This window comes from Letharia lupina (genome assembly GCF_014066315.1).
Source record: "Letharia lupina isolate WasteWater1 chromosome Unknown contig_21, whole genome shotgun sequence".
Lineage (NCBI taxonomy): Eukaryota > Fungi > Ascomycota > Lecanoromycetes > Lecanorales > Parmeliaceae > Letharia > Letharia lupina.
Genome location: NW_023502990.1, coordinates 1350644 through 1368808, shown reverse-complemented (window position 1 = coordinate 1368808; position 18165 = coordinate 1350644). Strand labels below are relative to the sequence as shown.

General features: G+C 51.4%; 5 protein-coding genes across 5 annotated transcripts; 2 read left to right on the top strand and 3 right to left on the bottom strand.

Moving 5' to 3' along the window:
* Positions 1-68: 68 nt before the first annotated feature.
* On the bottom strand, positions 69-579 carry HO133_005605 (uncharacterized protein; the record flags this gene model as incomplete). Its single annotated transcript, XM_037296514.1, has 2 exons — positions 69-316; positions 369-579. The coding sequence occupies 2 exons, from the start codon at positions 577-579 to the stop codon at positions 69-71; spliced, it is 459 nt and encodes a 152-aa protein (XP_037148496.1).
* A 468-nt stretch (positions 580-1047) lies between these two features.
* On the top strand, positions 1048-4344 carry HO133_005604 (uncharacterized protein; the record flags this gene model as incomplete). Its single annotated transcript, XM_037296513.1, has 3 exons — positions 1048-1758; positions 1821-2200; positions 2253-4344. 3 exons carry the CDS (start codon positions 1048-1050, stop codon positions 4342-4344), a joined length of 3183 nt encoding a protein of 1060 aa, XP_037148495.1.
* Positions 4345-7862: 3518 nt separating this feature from the next.
* Positions 7863-8867, bottom strand: HO133_005603 (uncharacterized protein; the record flags this gene model as incomplete). Its single annotated transcript, XM_037296512.1, has 3 exons — positions 7863-8306; positions 8365-8783; positions 8840-8867. The coding sequence occupies 3 exons, from the start codon at positions 8865-8867 to the stop codon at positions 7863-7865; spliced, it is 891 nt and encodes a 296-aa protein (XP_037148494.1).
* Positions 8868-11795: 2928 nt separating this feature from the next.
* Positions 11796-12972, top strand: HO133_005602 (uncharacterized protein; the record flags this gene model as incomplete). The annotated part of the gene is made up of 3 exons (XM_037296511.1): positions 11796-11844; positions 11911-12394; positions 12465-12972. The coding sequence occupies 3 exons, from the start codon at positions 11796-11798 to the stop codon at positions 12970-12972; spliced, it is 1041 nt and encodes a 346-aa protein (XP_037148493.1).
* Positions 12973-16187: 3215 nt separating this feature from the next.
* On the bottom strand, positions 16188-17922 carry HO133_005601 (uncharacterized protein; the record flags this gene model as incomplete). The annotated part of the gene is made up of 4 exons (XM_037296510.1): positions 16188-17054; positions 17112-17465; positions 17516-17657; positions 17714-17922. 4 exons carry the CDS (start codon positions 17920-17922, stop codon positions 16188-16190), a joined length of 1572 nt encoding a protein of 523 aa, XP_037148492.1.
* Positions 17923-18165: the final 243 nt, after the last annotated feature.

Below are 18165 nucleotides of genomic sequence, written 5' to 3'. Positions count from 1 at the left end.
TCAGAAACACATGCACAAAGATGCCACTACTCTAACCGCGACTACTACTCTAACCGCGAAGCCTTCTCTTACCACTCGTCATTGTCCAAAGTACGCAGTCCGATATACTTCTTTGGCTCCTTGAAGCGGTTTGCGATGCCTTTGGTCTTGCCCACTCTTAACGCAGTGCCAGATTCAACCAGGTGCTTGCGGCTGTGTATGCGCCAGAACTGCCAAGAACAATTTTGGCCACCGAAGCTTTGAATGACATTGTCACCGCCAGGATGCACCCTCGTGAAATCCGAGCAGTCATAGACAATCTCGTCTATCACGATCCCTTGATCAGTCAACATACATTCAGATATCAACATGACTCGCGGAGGACACACATAGTCTGGAGCCTTTCTTTCCGTCTCTCAACTTCACCGTCTCTGCCGGTATGATGGGCAAGTCTACATTTTGAATGTCTTTGGAGCAAATTGGATACTCTACGTCTTCAACTTGAGCGACTCCACCGGCCTTGACAGCGTCGTCTCTCCTCAAAAACTGTTCGTAGTCTGTCCGAGGTGGCTGCTGGGAGCCAAGCGTCATCCATCCCATAGCCTGAAAGCGAAGGGTTCGAAGTTAGCGGCGTGGCTGATTGAGCAGCGGAACGATTTGAAGATATCGAGTATGAGGTACTCAGTCGTACGCGAAGCATGGCATTTTCACAGCATCTGAAAGTTATTCTGGGTACCCCGGACTTTTCGTCGGAATCTCCCCACAAACCCCGCAGCGGAGAAAAACCGACGCTTAGCGTGTTACGGAGATCGCCCGATCGGCAACCCCTCTCAAGGCCGTGCTGCCGAGTGCTTTGATCTCGGAAGGTGTTCGTGGTGTGCGGGGTTATAGCAATGAGCGTAATGGGCACCGGAACGACTAAGTGCGAGGTGGAAGAGGGTCATCTTGCCGTCGAAGGCGCCTCTTGTCCTGGAATCCTGCTTAATCACTGTCGGTTTTTTTTGATATTCAACTCTTCGTCTAGCTAGTTTGTTCCTCGAGCTTGAATACAATCTCCAAATCAGCAAGATGGCGCCGGGCATACTCGTCAACGGCGGTACGGATACCAGCAATGGTCTCAGCAGCCACCGCTCCTCTGGGAGGAAACTCAACCCTCAAGACGACCTGCGATTTGACCCAAAGCTCAAGCCAAAGACGTATCTCATGGAAGGCACTCGGCCCGACTCGAAAGTGCTGTTTCTCGAAGTAAACATCCTCGACTCGACAGGAGCAGATCCCTACCATGGAGACGTCTACATTGAGGGAGAACGAATCGTCTTTGTTGGCACTGTTCCCAGGGTCGAAGAGCTCCGGAAGGACTCAAAGGTGCGGGTCATCAATGGCCGTGGGCGTACACTTATGTCTGGCTTGGGAGACGCGCATACGCACTTCACGTGGAACAACGGTGCTCTAGACAAGCTTGGCGATGTCGGTGTGGAAGAGCATACGCTCATGACAGCGCGGTCTGCACAATGCTACCTCGATTCTGGCTACACCATGTGCTTTGGCGCGGCGTCAGCCAAGGACCGATTGGACTGCGTCATAAGAGACTTTATCAACGCAGGGGATATTCCCGGGCCCAGGTATCTTGCCAATGGAAAAGAGATGGCTGTTCGGAACGGGGAACTCGCGGCTGGAATCACGACTTTCGCTGATGGGCCGCTTGAGATGAGGGAAGTGATTAGACACCACAAGGATATTGGAGTAGATCAGGTCAAGCTTAGCATGTCTGGTGAAGAGGTAAGTGTATCTCAGGGCTTGCCATAGCCGCGTATGCCGTTCGGCGCTTACATGGATCTAAGATCACAGAATCACGCTCAGCCCATGACTCATACTACAGCGACGCAGAAACTGCCGCCTGTGTCGATGAGGCCCATCGTCTAGGCCTCAGACTGTGTTCCCACGCCCGTGCTCGAGACTCGATCAAGCAATGCGTGAAGCACGGAGTGGACGTGATATATCACGCCAGCTATATAGATGACGAGGGCATGGAGATGCTGGAAAAGAACAAACACAAGCACGTGGTGGCACCGGGAATCAATTGGCTATGGGCGACGGTATATGAGGCTGCTCCTTTCGGCTACTCTTTCGAGAAGGCGGAGCAGGTGGGATACATGAAAGAATTGCAGACGGCAATTAGGGGCCTCAAAGAGATGCATGAGAGGGGCATTACCGTGTTGCCGTAAGTCTTCCTCTCACAATCAGGCTGTGGATGATTGGCTGAATGTCAGCAGTGGTGGTGATTATGGCTTCGCCTGGACTCCTCACGGCACTTACGCTCGCGACTTGGAGCACTTTGTCAAGCTCCTGGATTTCACAGCCATGGAGTCCATCATCGCGGCCACAGCTGGGGTGGCAAAACTGTTCATGCGTGAAGACGAGTTGGGCAAGGTCAAACCTGGCTACTTTGCTGACGTCATTTTGGTTGACGGCGATCCATTGAAAGATATTGCCGTTCTTCAAGAGCACGACAAGCTGAACGTGATTATGATCAATGGCAGAATTCACAAAGCATCACATAAAGAATTTGTGAAGACAGGCCTAGGACCCGAGATAATGCCTCCAACGATTGCGCCAATGACTAATTTTGTGGCCTACGAGGATAGCCAGGGCCGAGCCAGGATTGGTCATCTCAATCTGGACGAGTGTAGGATAAATCCAATGGCCATGGCATCAGGTGCGCCAGTCAGCAATCTGTACCAGGTCATTGAGCTGGGGAACGATGTGGTCCCTGCAGGCGAAGCTGTTGCTCTGGATTCAGTGAAATTGTTACCACCCGTCAGCGGTCGAGACATCCTTTGTGTTGGCAAAAACTATGCTGCGCATGCCTTAGAGTTCAACAAGAGTGGTTACGATGCCAGCGACAAAGTCGACAAGCCGTCCCATCCCGTCATCTTCACCAAGCGATCTACTAGTATAGTGCCTTCGGAACACGACATCTACCCACATCCAGATTTCACCCAGACTCTGGACTACGAGGGTGAAATAGGAGTCATCATTGGCAAGCCTGGATTTGCAATCGACGAGAAGAACGCAATGGATCACGTCTGGGGGTACACAATCATCAACGACGTGACGGCTCGTGAGAAGCAACGAGATCACAAGCAGTTCTACCTTGGCAAATCTGCTGATACGTTTTGTCCGATGGGTCCTATAGCAGTACCTGCTGCCCAGTTACCAAAGATCCTAAGGGTCCAGACTTACGTGAACGGGGAGAAACGTCAAGATGGCACGACGGAGGATCTCATCTTCTCCGTCGCGCAATTGGTGAAGACCCTCTCCGAAGGTATCACTCTTCAACCTGGGGATGTACTAGCAACAGGAACGCCAGCTGGTGTAGGCTTCGGCCAAGATCCCCCAACATTCCTCAAGGCCGGCGATACAGTTGATGTAACAGTCACCGGTCTCGGTAAACTCACCAATCGCATCGCTGACGCCAGCATCTCCAACAAGACAATCGACACCATAGCTCAAGTCTCCAGCATTCCAATGTACAATCTCGACGTCAGCTGTGGCGGCGGTGGACTCACAAAGATCAATGATAAATTGATAAACGTTGTCGAAATCGGCACTGGCACGGACCCCGTTATCTACGTCCACGGCCTCGGCGGCACTATGGAGTTTTACCGACCTCTCATCGATGCAGCGCACCTCAAAGAATCCCACAAAAACATCCTTTACGACCTCGAAGGCCACGGCCTTACACCCACCAAAGCATCTTCACCCGTGACCATGGACAGCTTAGTCGACGATCTAGCCGGCATATTTGCAAGCCCAGAACTCAACATCAAATCCGCAACCCTAATCTCGCACTCAATGGGCGGCTTGATAGCCATGAACTTCGCCCTCAAGCACCCTTCTCTCGTGAAAAAGCTTATCCTCGTCGGTCCCGGACCGTCTCCCCTCCCCGCCGCAGCGAGCGAAGCAACCTACAAGCGTGCTGCCGCGGTGCGAGACAAAGGCATGAAAGCATCTGGCGTTGCCGAGACTGTAGCGAACGCAGCCACATCTGCCAAAACCAAGGACTCAAAGCCGTTGGCGCTAGGCGCGGTGCGAGCATCTTTGCTATCGCAAGATCCAGAAGGATACGCGAAAGGATGTATGGCCCTCGCCGGCACGGCAGGAACGGCGCTTGACATTGAGAAGATAGCGGTGCCGACGTTGATAGTTGCGGGGGATGAGGATAAGATATCGAGTCTGGAGTGGGCGCGGAAGATGGAAAATAGGATGCCGAACGCCAAGGTGGAGGTGCTGAAGGAAGTCGGGCATTGGCACTGTTTCGAGGACCTAGACGGGGTGGCGAACGCGGTGAAGAATTTCCTGTGACGCCCGAGGCAAGGAAGCATTGGTGATTGCTATTAGTTGATCTGTCTTAGCTCTGAGGTAGTTGATCACCATGAGTCTGGTTTTACAAACTTACAGGCAAGCGCAGTGTGAAGCCTCGGTCAACTGATGTTCGAACTTTCTCATTCAGGCAGGCGAAAAAGCAGCCGCGTTTCCCACGCCTACCCGAAAGGGACATGAGAAGAGCTTGGTTGCACAGGTAAAGCTCCAGCTTCACCTTCATATTTTCCACTTCACCTCAAAAGACTTGTCACTCCATCTCATCCGCGCCTAATTCATCCTTACTTTCAACGTTTTCTCTTGCCACGCAGACCCTGATTTCAGCACTGCCCGTTCGACAAGAAAGATGATTGAAGGTTTTGCATAGCTATATGACCAGAATTTAAAATGGCAACTTCTTTGCTCTGAGCTTCGCTTCACAGTTCTGCAAATATTTACTTCAATCAAACAGGGTCGGTACCTCAAGCCCATACATCCATACGACCACCTTTCTGTCTCAGATCTCTCAAGTCCAATTCCGAGAACCTTATCTCTCCATTTCTGCGAGTACTGATTCGAAAACCAAAAGAGCACCAGTGTTGTGGCGGCCCCCTGTCTAAATAGCGTCAGGGTCGAAGCCATAGTGTCTCAGATCTGCAGCCTAGTCCAGGAACTGAGCATGTATTCCCTCGGCACCAACACCACCGCCATCTAACCCCACCGGCCAAACAATGAACGAGGTCACCGGAAATATCTCCCATTGTCTACTAAAAGCTGCCGAATCTAAGCACGAGCTGCGCAAGTGCAGCCTCAAGATCTTGCAGGCACGAAGAATGAGCTTGTGAAAAAAGAACGCTCAATGCTCTAGAGACCGTCTACGCCGTGGTCGACGGACCAACGACGTCTTCATGACGAAGCTGGGCGGACTGCTTGACACTCTCTGAAAACCAAAGGCTTTTACACAACGATCGAGCTGCTCTTCTGACAGTGATGGTCTGCAAAATGGTATCGATAGCCCGGAAAGATCAGAGGAAGGTGCTTTACATGTCCGGAAGAGCAAAAATCGAAGACTGGTATTCGATGTGCTCGCTTGCAGGCAAAGGGCATTGGCAGTAGCTCAAAGACCATCGAAGGCTGCAAGAATGGCATCACGAATATTAAGGAAAGGGATGTCGTTCAGACCGCGACCAAAGTGGCGAGTTGCCGCAACCCAGCACACGTCTCCGGGCCAATTGTCCATCACAAGTGGATCAGTCCTGCTACTACAAGCATCTGCTGGAGTTGCATTCCAGTAAATCACATGCAACTATCCATCACCACTTTCCCCTCACCGTCAACTCCCATGTCCGCTATTTCTATGTTCCTCGACAATCCCTCGACAATCCCTCCTCCCAGTTCAAAACAACTCTCTCTCCACTCACCCGCGCCACCGAGCTTAGCTAAGTGCTTGGTATGATTGCGCTTGGACGAGACCACTACTGTGATGTGGTGGAGCAAGTGAAAAAGAGCATTATCGACCGCACAGCCTCCATGAACGGGAAAACTAGAGCACTTACAACGACCGGAAGATCAAGTCCGGGGGTGTCGAAAACCATCAGGTCCGCGTCCCTGTACATGCAAAGAGGACGAGACTTCGATGCGGTTCATGTCGTCGCCGCATCACACCCTCTCTTTGAATGTGGAGGACCTAGGTATACCAACCCATACTATCCTCCTTCAGCCCGTCTATCGACTAACACGTCCTCGAGGGAGGTCGTCATCGACCACAAGGTGAGTCGGTTGTTGAAGATTGAGCAAAAGGCCGCCCATCGCACATTTGCAAGCCTCTACCGTCCGCCGCCCTTGGGGCGTATACCTCCTACTCTCATTCACTCAGACACATGAGCAGCATCCGAATAGGATACGGCGATCGATATGCCACGAAAAAGAGCTTCCGGAGCAGTATTTCCCGAGCACAGACCTAGTTTGCCATATTGAGGCGAAGGATACTGCCACTGGGCGCTTTCGATTCTTGTTGGATGAGGCCGGGTGCAGGGATTTTGAGGGGTCTGGGAGATTTCGTATGGCGTAGCTATGCTCTTTTGGGACTTGGCAGGCAGTGTTGAGTCAATCCGAGGCAGGGGCCGGCCACGAGAAATGGGACGGAAATTTCGGATCGCACAATTGTCGTAGAGATGTAGTTGTTCATCTCCAAATTCTTGCTTTCCAGATAGATAGATAGATAGATAGGTCGCACTTCACGTCCTCATGACCCCACTTTTTCCAAACCAGATCCCTCGCTCCCTCACTCTCCAAAACTCCACACCTCTATCAAATCCGATGAGACCGCCTCCAAACAATCCAGCTACAGCCTTACCTACCATCAAGCACGACCCCGTTCACCAGCATTCATGAGCCAAGCCACAAGAACGCTGACATCAACTCCAGATACACGAACGTCAGCTACCACCGCCAGCGACAAACTCTCCACTACAGTGCGCGAACTCGGATCTCACACCCTCGGACCGGATCGATCTAGACTTCCTTTCCCCTCCCATTAGCTGTACACAATCCCCCCCCAGCTTCATCGACCCACCTACCTCAATCTCAACCGCGACCGCAACGACAACGATCTCGCATATTCACTCGCTCCCAGTCGCACGTCTCAAACCGAGAAAGAGAGCCGTCACCCTCGCTGCCAGCACGATACAATCTCGAACTCAACTTCAACCCCATTCTTCACCCACCGCTACAGAGCGACAGATCGAAAGAAAAGACTGATTTCGGGACTACAGACGTACGGAAATCAGGCCGGATACCGGAACCCTACTACCGTCTAATGGACGGTCAAGGGCAAGATGCACGGACTGTGGTTGCCTTAGGCTCGCACGTGAAGACTTTCTCGGCTATGGCTCATGGCGCGCTGGTATCGATCGTGGGCGGGTTCTCGGGGTTTATGGACTTGGGGGGGGGGGATTAGATTATGATGATGATGATGATGAACACGCGGCTATCCCGCCCGGAGGCGAATAGATTTTCCCTGCGTTGATTTCGAATACTGGGATACAGTGACGGACCCGGAAGATGTTGTTTTTGAGAGGGAGGAACGGAGACGCACAGTGACGGGTACATGCAGGAACGCGCAAAAAGGAGAAAGGGAGAGAGAGAGAGCGCGTCCGGCGTTCTTGGGTTGAGGTGGGAAAGGGTATGTACGAGCGAGATGGGGGTTCTTCTGCTGTGGAGGAGTCGCACGATTCGCGCTTCGCACATACCCATCGTACTAGTACGGTGATGTCCGGTTGACGCTCGATGAGGAGATAGGGATTGCGGACACATGCGGACATGTGACAATTGCACGGATCATGAGCTGAGTATCTGTAAACGACTTGGGTTGCTTTTGTGGCATCGGGAACAGTCAGTTGCTTCTGGACGACCTGTGAGGTCAATAAAATCCAAGCCCCATCTTCCCTCATCGCCGAGGCTGAGATAAAGATTTAGGGTGCAGGTGTCTAAACTTCAGCCAAGATGGCAAATCCCACCGCTTAGCTAACAGCCATTCTGATCTTGAGCAAATCCTTCGCGACAATCTCATCCTTCATCGCGAACAACTCCGGCATATCCCACGTGCAGCTCACATACCTTCCCTTGAGCCACTCCTGCCTCTTCTGCGTCAAACAGACGATCGTGTCACCCGCCATCTCAGGCGTGTCCGTGAGCATACCGTGCATCTCTTCCGGCATGCTCATCGCCGTACCCGTCTTCACCGCGCCCGGGTGCACCGAGAAGGCCATGACGCCTTGGTCGCCGTATTCGGCGTTGATGCACTCGGAGAACCTGAGGATGGCCAGTTTGCCCGTCGTGTAAGCGCTGAAGCCGGGGAGGAGTAAAGTCGCGCCGACGGATGAAACGTTGACGATTTGCTTGTCGCCACCTTTCAGCATCAAGGGGAGGAAGGAGCGCGTCACGAGGTAGGGTCCACGTATGTTCTGGCATCGAGTCAGCCGCTACTTTGGGCTGATTTATTTGATCGACGATCAGACCCACCACCGTCCATGTCTTCCACCACTCATCTGGGTCGCTGTCTGCAATTCGCACAGCTGGCTCGAGGTGTCCCGCGTTATTGACCAATATATCTAGTCTGGTGAAATCTGCTTCCACCTTTTTCGCGGCCGATTCGACCATGGCCCGATCCTCCACATCCAACTTCACGGTCAAGACCTTGGGTTCACTTTTCCCAGCTTTCTTTGCTGCTTCTCGTAACTCTTCCTCTAGGTCCAAAACCTCGGAGCGCGCTCCTAGACCTATTGCTGCAGCGCCTGCTTTTGCGTATGCGATGGCTATGGCGCGGCCGATGCCTTTGGAAGCTCCGGTGATGAAGACATTTCTGCCTGTCAGGTTGGACTTCGTCGCGGAGTCGATAGCGCGATAGGAGTCTTGGTGAATTGTTTTGACAAAGTTGGCGACTGCGGGTGGGGGATCAGCAACTTGGCAACAGTCTCGCACGATGTAAGAATGGTACCATTTGATGGCATCTGCTCTTCCGCCATGTTTGAAAATTCTGTATGTTGGGGGTAAAGATGGAAGAAGATGAAGGTTCTTGTTGGGGGAAATAAGGCTCTATAATTCGGTGGTTGATAACAGGCACACTGACGTCAAGAATGGGTCCCTGTTGCATGTTATCGCTGGAAATATCTCATCTGTGGTAAAAATATCATTACCATGTACCTTCCCATAAATACCATATATTACTCATAGATTCCACGTCGTCGTTTATAAAACCCCACATTTGTGTTCACATCAATGCTGCAATACTTGAAAATATACCGAATTTTATTTCTTCGGTCTGTATTTGTGACCGAGCTGAGGCCTTTCGGACTAAATTTGTAACCGAGGTAAGCTCTTCCATCTGCAGTCTTTCGAATAAATAAACCTCGCTATTATCCTCGTGATTTGATCGTTATATATATCTCCTGCACACTTATCGTCCGTAAATATAGAGTACCCACTAAAGAAGATGGTGGGGGTAAGCGGTAACGACGTAAGTTCTATATGGCGGTGGGTAGTAAGCAGGGGTAATAAGTTCACTAACGATAAAGTAAGGGAGGTAGTAGAGGTAGTAGAAAGAGGTGAAAGAAGTAGATAATAGTAGTAGTAGTTGACTTCTGCATTCAACATAAAGAAGACATACTTATTATCCATGGGTACCCGATTTTACCTAACGTATATGGTTATAATGGAATTTTGCCTATGAGATGGGTGCCATGACACCGTAAATGAGTATTTTCCGCATGGAATGTTATATTATCCATGGGTGATATATTTCATACCATGGATAAATCCTACCCACCAATAACATGCAACATATCAGAGAGTCCGGACGTCCCGTTCGCATGAGATTGGCGAAGAGTAGACCCGCTGACCATCGTTTGGGACGTTGCGACGAGAACTTCCAGGGGATCTGTGCATTGCGTAGATCCATCTTCGATAGTCGGTCATGGGAAATTACTAGGGGTCTGGTGCAGAGTGGCGGCCTCAGTTTTGAGATGCCTTTTCGTAACATTAGAAACAGGCGTATGTCGTGAAGATAGTACCTGTAGATGTTTCATACTGTGCAAGAGAGAAGGTGTAAAAGAAGAAGAGATGCTGGCAATATATGATGGTGATGGGATAAAGATCAACGTTAAGTTTGCGGCGATTCTTCAGGGCACAGAGCAATAATTTCAGAAGTTTATCCACTGTAGCTTTGCATTTTCCTCCTTCCTGGCATCACATGGAAAGGAGCGGTACGTAGAGTGTATGCAAGACGATGAGGTAACCAAGGAGTATACCCATATTGATCAGAGATTGCTGGAAGCTCGTCACCTCGTGAACCTGAAAATTTGGGGCTGTCATTAAAATCAGAAGCTTAAAAGTAGCTTAACAGTAAAGCACACAGAGGTTACTCGCATCATCGTACCTGGTAGCAGCAATACTGTATAAAGGACGACTCGAATCACCAATCAAGTGCGTAGAAATGTTGGCGACCTGGAATTTGATGCCCTACTCGATCCATCAGATGACTGTGCATGGCCCTCGACAATTCGGCACTCTTATACCTTCGTCTACTATGTTGAGAAGAGCAGGCAAGGGATGTACAAGGCAAAATGAAGCAAACGAGGCAAACGCTAATGTACACTATGTTTCGCGGATGTATAGGACCACGAAGCAGAAAGAAGATTTAGCTTCAGATGTCCCACTTCTGGAACTCTTAAAAGCTGGATCAAGAGACAAGATGTCTGCATGGTGACGCGACGATTGAAGAACAATACTACATTCGATTATTATTAAAGTAGGAGAAAGGATTCGGACGCTTGACAGCAAAGTGAATCCGATTCATGCTTTTCCCGGCAATATGTCACATCATGTAGACAGGATAGGCAAGTCATTAATTGGTATGTTTGGGGGTGATCGGAGGTTTTCAACCCTATCAAGCGGCAATAACCAAAGCCACTCACGAGGGAATACGAGTACATAGGAGAAAGACGTTAGCAAGCAGTGCCCTGCATCTCAAGTGGCTGACTAGATAGCAGCAGGTTACATGTAGATTGGCGGATATCTAAATGATAAGATGATGACCTCGACGCTGGATTCAGGGTTGGAGACGCTTTCTGCCGTTTCGAGTTCTTTTTATTGGGACGTTGGTTGATGGTTAATGATGCGCAGAGAAAATGGCGGTGGTGGATCAGTGTGATTGAGCACAGACTCGTGGATGGAATGCCAAGGGAAATTCTAGCCGCTAATCTTAGTCAATCTTAGCGCCATCTAAGCATACTGCATCTCGGCATGCTCAGCCTCGGCAAATCTAGGCGAACTCTCCGCCAACCCTCCATCTTCTTCCAGCTCACCTTTTCCTGCACCATTTCTTCCCAGGACACAAGACGCACGCACACCTCACACCTCCTCCCCACCGGTCCTCGTGCCACATCTTCTTTTCAGCGACCCAGGGTATCGGGCACTGGACATAATATCATACCATCAAATTGAATCCAATATGTCGGAACTGTCGGTCGATTGTTCTGGTAAGGAAAAGGATTGGAATGGATCGCTTGGCCTATCCAATCCCCATCTAACCACAGCGTACCAACTGGTACTTACCACCCTCGCTGACAAGGTGGGCAAGGTGACAATGAAGCATTTACACGGGTGAACCACATCCTCGGGATCTTAGCATCTATTAGCATCTCTTAGCATCTTCTGGCACGCAACCTGATAGGGAATCCCAACTGCACGGTAGCAGGATAACAACATGTACTCCTTCTCATTCCTGAGCCCCTTCGTCAGCATAATTGCGCCCTCCTTGACTTCCCCAAGATCTGGGAACAGATGCTGGGGTCAGCAGGTCTACCTGCTCTACCTAGAATGAACTTATCAAAATGGGCCTCCCCGCATCTCCAACTTTCAGGATCCTCAGTATTGTCTCGTAACAGGGAAGCAAAATGTCAATCGGAATCGCAATCATCGGAGCGGGGATTTTTGCACGACAAGGTCTGTGCCCTCCCTTTTCTAGACATCATTGTTATTGCCTTGACTAATTGAATCTCTTCTGCGCAGAACATCTCCCAGCCGTCCAAGCCACCCCTCTCCTCTCCCTCAAAGCAATCTACTCTCGCTCCAAAGCATCCGCCGACAAACTTGCCAAAAGCGCGGCTAAGCCCGTCAAGACATACTATGACTCGCCGGCCACATCCGGTCACTCCCTCGACGATCTCCTCGCCCACCAAGACATAGATGCCGTGATAATAGCCCTGCCAATTTGCGTTCAGCCAACCGTGATCAAAGCAGCAATCGAGGCCGGAAAGCACGTGCTGAGCGAGAAGCCAATCGCAAAGGATATAGAGACAGCTGCGCATCTGATACGGTGGTACAAACATCAAAGACGCGAGGAGACATGGAGTGTGGGCGAGAACTTCAGGTTCTTCGAGCCAATCGTGTTCGCCGTCGAACAGATCAAGAAGCTTGGCGGAGAGCTGGTCACCTTCAGCGTTGACGTACATGCATACATTGATGAAAACGATGAGTATTTTCAGACGGCATGGTATGCTCCCCCATGACTCCCTCGGGGTCACCAGGTTTCTGGGTCGCGCTGACCCCTGGTCCTTCGCTAGGCGCCAAAAGCCCGACTATCAAGGTGGCTTCCTTCTCGATGGTGGTATCCACTTCGTCGCAGCCCTTCGGTGTCTCTTAGAAGCTGCAGGCCAGTCAATCTCAATAGTAAGAGCTTCCACGTCCCTCATCAAAGAGGACCTCGGACCATTGGATACGCTCAACGCCAATATGACCACTACCGATAAGCGCAATGGCACGTTCAACCTCTCCTATGGATCCAAATTCAGGCGTGACTGTCGGGTCTGTATTGTGACTACCCGTGGCGCTGTGGCAGTGAGTCCAAGTGAAGTCACAGTATCGACCGGCGACAAGACTACAACCCAAAACAAAACATTCAGATTCCCACCCGGTAGTGGAGTTCGCAAAGAGGTGGCTGCATTCGCCGAAAGCATCTCTGCAAAGGAGCCGAACCCGAGAGGGTCTCCTGAGCAGGCGTACCTCGACTTGAAGCTTTTACAGGGCATGCTAGAGTCTGGTGAGGAAGAAGGTGCGGCGAAGAGAATATAGGACATTAGCATCACATTTCTTGTCAAATTTCTCTGGAGTTGCAGGCCTGATCAAGCTCGGCAATCTGTTCCATGCTCTATATACAACCTCGCGTCTATCTACCGCAGCTTCCTTGACGACTCTTTTCGTTTGACAACTTTCGCTTGCTGTTCATATGACTGCCTTTCGGTGACCGTTCGTATCTGGTCCCCCACGCGATTCTCCTAAACTCGTCTATCGTTCTCCTCCTCGTCTCTACCCTTAACACTTCATCCTCATTCTCACCTCCATCAGGATCATCACCAGACCCAAAGTCCAAGCCAGAGTCGTCATCAGACCCACACATCATCATCTCCAACTCCCTCCTCTCCCTCCCACCCAAACCTCCCTCCTCACCCTCACCACTCCTCTTCGCCCCCAGATTTACACATGTCAGTGACCACCCCGCCCCTCCCATCTCAGCCTCCATATTCAGAATCCATGCCCGATACCGTCTTCCTCGCACGTCATCAAGAACAGCAAACGCAGACACCCCACCAAACCATCTGTCAAAGGCTCAACCCCACAGACAGTCATTCACGCTTCCATACTCAAAAGCGTCATCCTACAAATGACACAGAAATAAAACATCATCGACCCAACCGGCCAGGGGACGCGTGAGACTGCGAGGTCAGCTGGCTCCGTCGCTATTCCGCACCCTGCGCTCCCGTCTCCCGCGCTTGGTGGACCCTCACCGGGTCCCCTTCGCTCGCGGTTTCATCTCCGCATTTGATGCGGTGATTTTGCGTGATCGTGTCCTTCGAGGGCTGTGCGCTAGGGGACGGGTAGTGTGTGAAGGAGAGTGGTATCAGTTGTAAGTGCCAGCACTGCTCGTTGGTCAGCACTCAACTCCAGACCCGAAGAAGATCTCGCCGTGCCACAAATCCGATGAAGGGAGATGATGCGGCTGGGAGGTATCCTAGCGGTTTCCCAAACAATGAGCCCATGGCCGGGGCTTCTACAATGTAGAAAGGTGCCTGGTCCACGTCTTGTTTCTTACAGGAGGACACATTCACAAGGAAGGGTCCGGTCGGGCTCTCGAAGAAACGACAGCTCCGATGATACAGCAGAGCCGTCCGTTCCGCCATCTTTCTCCTCCGTGTGCGAACGACATTTTTCCATCCTCTACTTTCCGAAACGGACACAGCACGCACCATGCCCCTGCGTAAGAGTCCATCAGGTCTCTTCTCTTCTCGGCTCCCCGCGCCAAACACGAAACCGCACACAAAGCACGCCGGAAGAAAAACGCCAACCACGACGTCCCCCACCCACCGAGGACACTCTCTTGACATCCCCATCACCTCTCGCCCACTCACCTCCCCACTCACCTACCTTCCCCCCCCCCCCGGGCAAGACTCACACTTCCGACCCTCGCCCCGGCCCCCTCCGCCCATCCGTCCGCATCACAGCGTCTCGAATAGTCCCGGGAGAGCGCAACCAACCCCAACTTAACCTACCTACCTACCCACCTACTCAGTCCATCAACCCCCGACACGCCCCCCCTCTACATCGAACAAACATATCCCAACGGAAGAAAGAAAGAAAGAAACCAGAAGAAAAAGAAACGCAGCAGACCCCAAGATCCATACCCCCGCACGCCCTTCGCATGGGGCGCCATCTGCACAGTACCGGAGACTGCCGGTATTGAATGGGATAGGGATGGGTTGCCGGATATCGTGAACGTGCTGGCGGGAAGGGGGGTTGGGGTGGGTTGGGTTGGTGGTTGGTGTGGGTGGCTGGTTTGGATGGATGGATGGATGGTTTGGTGGTTGGTGTGGGCGGCTGGTTATGGATGGATGGATGGATGGATGGATGGGTGGATGGATGGATGGATGGATGGATGGATGGATGTATGGATGGATGGATGTGTGGATGGATGGATGGGTGGATGGATGGATGTGTGGATGTATGTATGTATGTATGTATGTATGTATGGATGGATGGATGGATGAACGTATGTAGGAGAAACGACGGCGCGACTGCGTTCCGAGATTGCGAGGGCGTGATTGGGATTTAGTCGTCGTGGGCGTCGTCGTGGTTAGCTAGCTTAACTTTCAAGGCAGGCGAAGGCAGGCAAGTCTGAGTAGGGGTGTTGGATGAAGGTGCCGGCGTGGTGGGAAGGGAGAAAGGGGGAAAGAGAGGTAGATGGAGAGAGAAAGAGAGAGATGGATGGATAGATGGATGGATGGATAGGCACATAGATAGATAGATGGATGGATGGATAGATAGATAGATAGATAGATAGATAGATAGATAGATGGATAGATGGATAGATAGATAGATAGATAGATAGATAGATAGATAGATAGATAGATAGAACGATAGATAGATAGATAGAACGATAGAACGATAGAACGATAGAACGATAGAAAGACAGAAAGCGAGAAAGGCAGGGCAGCATTTTCTAATTTTTTTACTCCGATATAAAGAATCTATCCCCGAAAAAAGAACCCTACCAACAGTCCCTCCCCCCCACCCTCCATCCGCCAACTCCAACAGCAACAACGCCGCCGCCCACGACCCCATACCCCTCCAACAACCTCGTCGCGTGCGTTGTAATTCTAGTATAGTAAGAGGAGAGGATGGCACTAAAGACAGACGGACGGACGGACGGACGGACAGACAGATAGACAGACAGGATTGTTATAGATGTTAGATGATTAAGACGGACTATGGTACGAACGCTGGGGAGATGGGGTTGAAGATGATCGGACGGGGGGAGGAGGGAGGGAGGGAGGGATGGATACGAGGGTTGGGAGGAGAAGGGTGGTGGAGATTTTTGAGGGATGAGTTGGGAAGTGAGAGGGGAGGGGAGGGGATGAAGAGGAGGAGGATTGGGGGACGGAGGAGGATTGGGGGAGGGGAGGAAGAGGAAGAGGATGGATTGGGGGACGGAGGAGGATTGGGGGAGGGGAGGAAGAGAATGGATGGATGGATGGATGGATGGATGGAGAGGCGGGTAAAGAGATGGAGTGGATGGAAATGGTAGGGGATGGTAGGGGATGAGGGAATAGGATGGAACAGGGTGGGGAAGCGATGTCTTGCAAGAGGTGAGAGAGAGACAAGCCCGAAGCTAAAGAGGGATGATCATCGGTCCTTGCTGCCTGTGGAAGAAAACGCCTCTACGCATGAGTATCGTAAGTCCCGCTCGCCGTACAGTACAAGTTGAAGGAAACAACGCCATGAAAGACCCTACGTCATTGAAGATACTTCAGTTCCGAAGGATCGCTGGGCGGCGTATAGAAATCCGTCTTCGTCCGCTCCATATCAGTCGGCGGTGGCGGCATACTTATGTTCTGTGGCTTGCTTATAGGCGGACCGCCGTTTGCTAACGGGTGCTGAAGAGGTCCACTACCGGGTACTGGTTGATCGTGTAGTGATGCAGCGCTAAGGTCTGTATTTGGGGCAGGCTGTATGCTTGTAGGTCGGCTTTGAGGGGTGATGTGACCATTGGGGATGGGGTGGCTCTGAGGTGGAGCTTGACCCAGGAAAGCAGCGCCGCTTTGTGGTGCAGCTTGACCTTTGGATACTGACCCGTTCTGCGGTGCAGCTTGACCGTTGGGAACAGGCGCGTTCTGCGGTGCTGGTTGACCGTTCGATGTAGCGGGCCTGCTGGGAAGCGTGGGAGTCTCCGTCCGCTGACTCCGAAAGTTGCTCGAGTGCGTAGCAACACGGGTGGCGAGGGCGTGCAGAACCGCAACCCGCTCCTTGCGGCGGTCCCCATCCAAAGTCCCCACGCTTAGGGCTGTCATTTCACCATCCTCGCCACTTTCGCCTGCATCGATCCACCGGATAGGTGATGTGAGGAAGAAAGTCTCGGCATCCCTTATCGGCTCAATGCTCAGGTGTTGCCTGATGTCCGGGTCCAGATTTGGCATTTTTCCATATTCATAGTCTAGCTTTCCTCCGTACTTCTTTGGTATGTCTTTGATTTCGATGAAAGAGGAGAGCGTTGGTAGTATATCATGTTGGGCGAGGATGAATATCTTGGAAGTGGTGATGGGGTCGAACCATTTCTTGACCCAGCCCCAGACGACAGGGAAGAATGAAGGGGCGCCGATAACCTTGAACGCATCCGGTCAGCATTCTGCAGAACCAGGGAGGCGCAACTGAGGGCTCACAAATATCCTGTCCAGAATTTCCGGGTAGTGAGCGGTGGCCAGTGTGCTCGCCTCCTGCATGTGACTTCGGAGGTTCCAAAATTGCTTCAGCCCAACCTTGGAGATATCAACGATATTGTTGGACTGATCGACTGGTGTTTCTGGATTCCGTCTTCCGGGCACGGAAGAACAGAGAGGCATGACAAAGCGGGTAAGGTTCTCGTAGAGGGCAAAAAGCCGAAGGCCGGGTGACTTGGTCTTGGATTTGGAGGTGGCGGAAGCATACGCGGTGATCTTCTTGTGGTCCAGCTTGCCGATTTCATATACATATATCGGTATCCCCCTCTTATCTCTTCGACCAGTCCATTGCGGGTACTGTCACGGTCAGCGCTATCCCGAAACTCGGAGGCGGATCTTGCACTCACGAACTGCCTCAAGGCCTGATACTCACGTATATCTATGTTCTCGTAGAGTGCGTCGAGCTCATTCTCCTTGCGCCAAATTTCCGTGTCCTTGAATTGAATGTAGGCTTCTCGAGGGTTGAACTTTCGCGCTCTCAAGTATCGGCTTGTGATGCATTAGCCTTGTACCTCCGTAGGGCCTTGGGGGCAGGCAACACTTACATGAGGGTACCATCATCGTGACTGGCTTTTCCATTCGCCGTTTGGGGCGTGTAGAAGCCCTCTTTGGCGCACAGCTTCTTAAAGTCCTCAAAGGCGGATTCCTCCTCTGGGGTCAAATGACCGATATGACCTTTCAGCCTCGTCTCGGCATTGGCAGCTTCTGGGGGTGGCAGGCCGGGGGGACCAGCATTGTTGGAAGCTCTGTTCATATTGCTGTTTGAATGGTACCTATGTGAATAGTACCCGAACAAGTTATGACTTTATGTATGTTGGCGAGAGACAGTGCGATGTGACGTATCGGAAGATATTAAGTGATTGACTTCCGGACACGGTACAGTAAGCTTACTTTAACTTGATCAATCTACAACGCCTTAGAGTCCCTTACATAAGGGTCTTTATTAGTAGTACAAATTCCGTAAGGTTGAATAATGCAAATGCATAAAGATACGTTC